Source organism: Glossina fuscipes, unplaced genomic scaffold (genome assembly GCF_014805625.2).
Source record: "Glossina fuscipes isolate IAEA_lab_2018 unplaced genomic scaffold, Yale_Gfus_2 224, whole genome shotgun sequence".
Lineage (NCBI taxonomy): Eukaryota > Metazoa > Arthropoda > Insecta > Diptera > Glossinidae > Glossina > Glossina fuscipes.
The window spans coordinates 472,046-480,147 of record NW_023998567.1 but is presented as its reverse complement, the minus strand read 5'-3'; the positions used below and the strand labels follow the sequence as shown (position 1 = coordinate 480,147).

The window sequence follows — 8,102 nt, the reverse complement described above, 5'->3', positions numbered from 1 at the left end:
CTGAGGCATAATTCGAAACTTTAACTTCGAAACAGTTTTCATCTTTCAGAAAAACTTCACTTAAGATACAAAAATCAATCTTGTTTGAGTTTAAGTAAAAATCTAGAAAAGGTAGGTTACGTCGGACACTTTGAATATTATATTGTAAAAAGGATATCATGTTGAAACTTGAGAAAGAACCCCAGCGGATTTCCTCGCAGTACTGGATGCTCGAACGGGGCAAGAAATAGCACAGACAGACATTTTTTCTTCTAATTCTTTAATAAGATTGTGAGGGATCATCGGATGGATACTTTCTTGAATCGCGAGAATTAATCTTTCAAGTTCTGAAGACCGCAAATAATTGTTTGAAATTTTCGGTCCAGACGACTTGGGGGGTGTATTGGGAGAAGGCTTGGTGGGTGAATTGATAAGAGATTTGGAGGGAGCCAATTTCCTTTTGACGACAGCATTGTATTTATTTTTGGTTAAGATTTTGTTGGCATTTTGATTATCATCCTTGGTCAAAATTGCAGACTTGTTCCCCAGTGGAGGGAAATTGCCGTCATAAGTGATGTCATCGAGACATTCGAAATAATTTTCGGAAAAATTCTCTTTGACCTCTTTATACGAAAGATTTTTAATCGCCATTATCCTGTTGATATATAATTCAATTTCCATATTAGGGCAACACTTATTGAGAGCGGTGTGCTCACCTGCGCCACAGGACAAGCACTTTATCGCCTCACAATTTACACACTTCGGAGACTTTCCACAGTTAAGGCACCTGCTCTCTTTAGCTTTGCAGAATTTAGATACGTGACCGTATCTGCCACACTTAAAGCACTACTTTAAAGTGGGTACAAAGTATTCGACCGGCATATTACAATAGTTAAATTTTATTGACTTAGGGAGGGCTCTCCCTTTGAAGCCAATTTTGATGCTGATTGTGGGAATTCACTCGTCTTTGTTGTTTGGATTTCTTCTTTGGAAACGGACAGCGTACTTAATCGGAATATCGGATATGGCGTTTTTGATTATATCGTCGACACTATATGTGCATGGGATGTTTCGAATAACTCCAAATCTCTCAGTGAACGACCTCGGTATGAACGCTTTTAAATTCTTTTTATTAAATTCATTATTCATAACAAAATTGTTGGCATTGGCAGCGGAGCTGAAAAGCAGTTTGGCTCTACCCTTACTGACAACTTTTAATTCTTTTAAGCCGTACATACCGAAATCCTTCAAGTAATCATAGAAATAGAGATTGGAATTAATATTGATGCGATTTCCTTCTGCGTCCGCGCACGTTTCGCCAAAAACGACAAAATTGCAGCTGGAAAGGCAATCGTACAAATTAATCTCGAGATTTGGGGCGGTTGTGGCACCCAAATCAGAGGGCTTGTCTGTTTACTAGGCGGAATTAAAACGTTTGCGTTAGCTTCTCCGGATAAAAGAATATTATTCTCACCCATTTTCGATCTCTTGGTGTGCCCAGTGGCGTTCATGTAAAAATCTTGAAAACAGTCTCTATTGGTAGTTATAAGATCAGACCCAGTCTCCATAGGGAGACGAGCTGATGTTGTTTTGGTTGTTATCACGGGGAACACAAAAAAAAAATCACAAAGAAAAAACAAAAAATTATAATTGAATATATGTATTGCTTCTTAAGTTTTCTCTCACGAGAGATTGCTCTTCCTTCCCTCCTTTTCTTTCTTTAAAATTGTTTTCTTTGGTTATTTTATTACTTTATTAAACCTCTTTTCCTTTTTTTCAAATATTTAAAATCTCTTCTTTTTTTCCCCCCTTTTTTTCACTAACAATGGTAAACACAAAAATTATCCAGCTGCCGTTTGCATAGATGACGTGTTGTATCAAGTGCGAATGAAATGCGAATGATGAAAGCAAATAATGAATTGCCAATAATTTCATCGAATAGTAAGCATAAAGTAAACATGGTAAGTGGTAAATAAAGTGCAGGCAATTTAAATTAGGAATAGAAAAAATTTTTTTTTTCGCTTCTTTTGTGTAATTTTAATGAAAATTTCTTCTATGCTTTTTTCATGTTTAAAAGATTTCATTGGATCAACAAAATAAATGTTAGCATGCAGTTCAAATAACTAAATAAACAACTTGTTGGCATTTTTTCTTTTTTGTATAAATTCATTTCAATAATCAGCAGTGGTAATTACAGGCCACCTTCGAAAGAACAAGCTCTATTAAACTCACAAAAGCTAAGAGTTGGCAACAATCAGAGACGATGAAGGCGATATGCGCACAGGACGCTGAACTGAATGTTTTCACAATGAGGTTCCGCTATAAAAAACTTCAAAGGAACCATTCTATCTAAAATTTATTTATAAGATCCACATTACTTGTTTTGTCTCTGCTTGTTTTTCAAATAAACGCAACTCTAAACATCCAATTCTAAGGCAAATTGGATGCGAAACGGTAGTTATTTTAGATGGAGCATACATAAACTAAAGAAAAAAAATAAGGCGGTAATCATGTACGAAAACCCGCAAAAAGGGCTAATAAAAAAGTGAAACATAACTTTCAGTTATGTGATACCCCAAAAGGTTAATGGAAAATCGTTGTAGACGATGTCACACGTTATGCAAAGTGACTCGAAAAGCGGTAAGGAAATATAAATTTTGGATATCCATCCTCTAGTTTTGTTTTCTGGTTACACACATATAAGTCAGACACATAAGTCTTAATAAAAAAAGAAAAAATTTTGATAGTTAATAGTAACGATACGGCTAATGTAATACATGACATCGGAAAATATGTAATTTGGGGTACTTACGGTTTTCTTGGGTTCGGTGAAAAATCGCATTTCATACATTACAATCTGTAAATGTTTAAATAATTGTATGTTCAAAAGAGATTTTGTTTTACATTTTACATATTAAAAAAAAATACGGTTCGATTTCTTTGCTTTACTATTGAATGTATATCTAACCGTTACCACGAAGAGTCATGCATGTAACCAATGACAATGATTTGCAACTTTTATTTTCGTCCAAAGCAAAAATTACATCAAAGATACGTAATGGCCCTCTTGTTTTTCAATAAAAAGTTGAAATGCATTAATTAAAGTACTAATTTAAATACTTTGTCTTTTTTTCATCAAAAAAATATTTTTAAACCAGGCAAATTTTTTTCTTTTGTTTTAGCTTAACTTCAAATTTTGTCATATCATTTCCAAATTTCCTCTCTTCATCCGCTTAAGCATAAACTTGCCATCATTTTATATAGATCACGTTAAGAATATCACTAATTATAAAAATATTGACCTAAAATCAAAAAAGAGACTGTTCTAATACTCAACTCAGCAATTGATCTGTTGTTGATTTGTTGACTAAAAGAAAAAGAATTAGAATTCTAATAATATATTGTATGCATATGCATTTGTAAGTCCGTTTTGTTGTAAATTTGTTCCATTAAATGAACAAAGTTACTTAAAGGATACATTTTCCAGAATTGTTTCCCAATTTTAAGTAATGGTGTATTTAGTTAAAAAAAAAACTTTTGGTTTGCCCGTTCTATCAAGTGTTTCTTTAAGTCAGCTGCTTCGGCGACATTGCCATGCTTTGTTCAAGAATTTTTTTTGAGTGTGTTTCTTTTTTACTTGCTCTATATTGACACATTATAAAAATAATGTTTTTTCCTCGCAGCATGTTTAAAGTCTATTGAAGAAAGGTTTTATCGTACATATGCTAATTGATTGCAATAAATTATAAGTAATTTCACTAAAAAACAGCTTTAAAATGTCAAACTTTAAAAGAAATCTCGATAATTGTTTTAAAAAAGATAATGGGGGCATCTTTAAATATAATCGAGTCATAGGCCAAGTATCTAACCAAATACCGGCTGCCATGCGTTACATCCGACATCGTAAGGATTACCTTATTATCACTTGTGTTGGACGTTCATTCCAAGTGTATGCAAGTAGTCACTTTCGTCTGTTGCACGTGAGTGGCCAGCATCCAGACGACATAACTGCTATGGCTGCTGATCGCAGGCACATTTATACTGCTTGTAATAAATGCATTTATGCGTGGCGAGCAGGAAAACATGTGAAAAATGTTTATCGGGGACATGCTAAGAATGTTCACACTATATTGCCTTTTGGCTGTCATTTGATTGCGGTAGATGAAGATAATGTCTTGAAAATGTGGGATATTAAGGAAGCGAGCGTATATTTGGAAGTCGCATTTGAAGATGATTTCAAAGTCACAGCCGTGGCGCACCCACCAACTTATGTTAATAAAATTGTATTGGGATCCGAGCAAGGACAATTGAAGCTTTTGAATGTCAGGAATAATCGTGTATTATATACATTCAATGTACATTCAAGTCGAGTTATATGCATAGAGCCGGCACCAGCTATTAATGTCATAGCTGCGGGGCATCAAGACGGTTGTATAAATTTAATCGATCTGTTATACAATCAAATATTAATGAGATTAAAGCAAGATTGGGGGACAGTGTTAAATATTACGTTTAGAACTGACGGTCCTCCCATTATGGTCTCAGCGAGCAATCATGGTTACGTAGCATTTTGGAATTTAGAGGAAAAAAAGGTACGCGTCTCTCTTATAAAAAGAAATTAGTAACATAACGTGAAAAAACATGGATCCTTTAGATTTTAGATCAACTTCAGGTACATGAAGATGCGGTGTCGACTGCCATTTGCTTGCCAAACGAACCTTTGATGCTAACTACTTCCTCAGATAATTCAATGAAATTGTGGATATTCGATATGATTGACGGTGGGGCTCGTATGTTGCGCATACGTGAGGGGCATATAAGGCCACCCCTTTGCTTACGTTACCATGGACAAAATGGTTCAACAATTTTATCGTCAGGAGAAGACTGTTCTTTAAGAGCTTTTAGTACAATCACAGAAACTTTCAATAGGAATTTTGGCAAAGCCAGCTATAATCGAAAATCTTCTAAGAAGAAGAGTAAGACATTCTGTACAATATTTTTCTGGAAGGGCTAGTAAATGCTAAGCAATTACATTACAGATCGTTTCCAGGACGACCCTCATCGTATGCCTCCTATTATTGAATTTACTAGCGAAACTACATGTGAAAAAGAATGGGATAATATAGTTGCTATACATGCTGGTACACTACAGGCCACAACTTGGTCTTTTCATAAAGGCCGCATGGGACAAAATCGTTTAATACCTCAAAAATTTTTTAATAAAAATTGCCCTGACATTTTTGTTGAAACAACCTGCATTGCTTTAACACATTGCGGAAATTTTGCGATAATAGGTAACTAGCGGCCCAACATTGAAGCACTTTCGCTTTTAAAAGTTATAAATTTTAAGGGTACTCTTCTGGGGATGTTGAAAAATATAATGTACAGTCAGGTCAGCATAGAGGTAGCTACGGTAATCCAGGCCACAAAGCTGCTGTTCGTGGATTAGTTGTTGATAATCTCAATCAAATGTTGGTGTCTGGCTGCAGTAGTGGTTTGCTAAAGTTCTGGCATTTTAGAGAAAAAGGTAACAAATATTTTTAAATATAAACCAATAACTGTATTATCTACTCACAGTTAAAGAACCTTGGAGGACGATGCGATTGCTGGAAGGTATTGCGTTTATGCGCTCACACCGCGACAGTTCCATCATTGCGGTAGCGTTAATTAACTACACAATTTTAGTAATTGATTTAGATACCAAAGGAATCATACGCAAATTTGAAGGTCATAGCGCCAAACTAAATGATTTGACTTTTAGTCCCGATAGTCGTTGGATTATTTCAGCTTCAATGGATGCAACTATTAAGGTGTGGGACCTGCCTTCCTCATATATGATTGATCAGTTTCGTGTAGAGAAACCTTGTGTATCAATCACCATGTCACCAACCGGCGATTTCTTGGCTACTGCTCATGTCGGTTATTTGGGAATTTATTTGTGGGCAAACAGAACGCTCTTTAACCGAGTACCATTGCATTCTACTAACCCCCGTTTCGGTGCTCCCTTGGTCGAAGATCCATCGAATCTAGATATCGAAACGACAAAAGTGAACAAGGCCGTAAATGCACACGATCTTATATCTAACCAAGAAGAGAATTTGGAACAAATCGACTTTGTGTACCTTACACCGCAGCAGTTGTCGAAGAATACAATTTCTGTCTCTAATCTGCCTGCGCTGAAATGGCAAAATCTATTCGATTTGGACATCATTAAGAGACATAACAGAACTAAATGTCCACCAAACGTTATCAAGCTGGCCCCTTTCTTTATACCGACTCTATCCGGGCTTGAGATGGAGTACGATGTTAGTACGGACAAAGTTGGGCGAAAGAACAGCAGATCGAAAATTTCAAAACATTCTTTAGGCAGTCATTTAACAAATTTCGCTAATTTGGTTGAAATTGCCGCTTCTTCTACAGATTATGAATATTCCGTAAATCGTCTTAAGCAAATGAATCCAGCTGACGTCGATTTTGAAGTTAAATCTTTGAATCCCCTAAGTGATGGTAAAGTAATAATACAATTTGTGAAAATAATTCAGCACATGCTGCTATCGAATATTGATTTCGAATTGGTTCAATCGTATTTGAGTATTTTTTTACGACATCATGGCTTGGCATTATTGGAATTTGCAGAAGTTATTGAAAGTTTGCAAAATGTGGCAGAGTTGCAGGAGGCTAGTTGGGATAAAATTGAAAAAAAATTAATGTTTGGAATAGGGGTTGTGGCAACCTTAAGAAATTTTACACAATAGCTTGTAAATGTATATCGAGATATTAATGGACCCCCTAAACTTGGTTTTACACGGGTTTAAGAAAAATACACTACTTTGTTAATTATAACTTTATTAAAAAATGCGCACGTTTATGATTTTTAGTTTTATATGCATGAAATTATGCAATTCGTTTATTGCGCACTTTGTTTTTTATTCAAAAGATAAAATGAGTAATAGAGACTAAAGACGCAAGGAAGCAAGCTTGACTATTTTCAATTGCTTTATTTCTGTTGAATACGAAAGATTTTATGGCGATGTCAACCTCTTTTGAACAAACTGTTATATAAAAACGCTGCGTGGGAATGTAATCAAGAGTGCAAGGGCGCCTTTAGTTATGTAAAACGCCACTTGAAAAATGAATTATTTTTAATTCATTTCAATTCCAGGTTGCCACTTGCAACTGCTTTCGACGCTTGAGGAATTGGAGCAGGTAGAGTCACCTTGCACCAGTATTTCAGTGGAACTGACGGGATTATCCTGGCGCGCAGTAAAGGCGGCATAGTTAATAAGGAAGCAATATATTTGAGGCGCTGACACTTGAAGAAGCATTGTTAGGGCTAATTAAATTTCATCGACTATTATGGTAAAAAATTTTGTGTAAAGGTACACATCTTTACATTGCATATTTTTCCTTTTTGTAAACTAAAATAGGTATTCTATTTCCATCTATTTATTTTATTTTTTTTTTTGAATTGAAGGCTTTTCACTTACATTTTAGTCATTTCAATATTACGATTGCGTAGTGTTTGATTCCCTTCATTGTTTTGTTTAAAGCTTCTGTAATTTCCTTCAAGGATCTTTCAAAACTCAATTGAGTTTCCCACGTTTATCGTCGGCTTCTTCGAGTTTGCGCATGCATTCACTTTTAATTGATGTTACCAATATCACGGCACATTTTCTTTATCCCTGCATATGACAAGTATGCAGTTTAGTATTTTTATTTCCAAATTTCTTACCGACTTTATTCCCAAAATTTTATTATGTTCTCTCATCATCGTTTCGAAATTATTCGCTTGTGCTTTAAATGTGCGTTCCACTCGTCTCTGAAGTAAGGGAATTTTGCTATATGCGACTGAAAAAAAAAATCTTTTTGGGTTCCTACAGTCGTCTTTTAAGAATTTCGTGCTACCACGATTTGTGCCTGAATCCTCCAAGGTGTCAAAACTGAACCTATTTTAAAAATTATATGACAATATAATTGTAATTAAAGGGAATTTGATATTCTTTTCATATGCAAATAAATTATTATATTTTATTATGTATGTATATGAAAGGCGTTACTTTTTCACTTCTTTTCTTCTCTTTTCTTTACACCTTCCGCGTTCAGCAAGCCTCTGAGACGGACAC

At 35.1% G+C, this 8,102-nt stretch overlaps 1 protein-coding gene across 1 annotated transcript; it reads left to right on the top strand.

Moving 5' to 3' along the window:
* The first annotated feature begins 3,598 nt into the window (after window positions 1–3,598).
* LOC119642502 (WD repeat-containing protein 36) lies at window positions 3,599–6,835 on the top strand. Its single transcript, XM_038041646.1, has 5 exons — window positions 3,599–4,571; window positions 4,634–4,955; window positions 5,019–5,273; window positions 5,330–5,506; window positions 5,557–6,835. The coding sequence occupies exons 1-5, from the start codon at window positions 3,756–3,758 to the stop codon at window positions 6,732–6,734; spliced, it is 2,748 nt and encodes a 915-aa protein (XP_037897574.1). The 5' UTR covers window positions 3,599–3,755; the 3' UTR covers window positions 6,735–6,835.
* The last annotated feature ends 1,267 nt before the right edge of the window (window positions 6,836–8,102 follow it).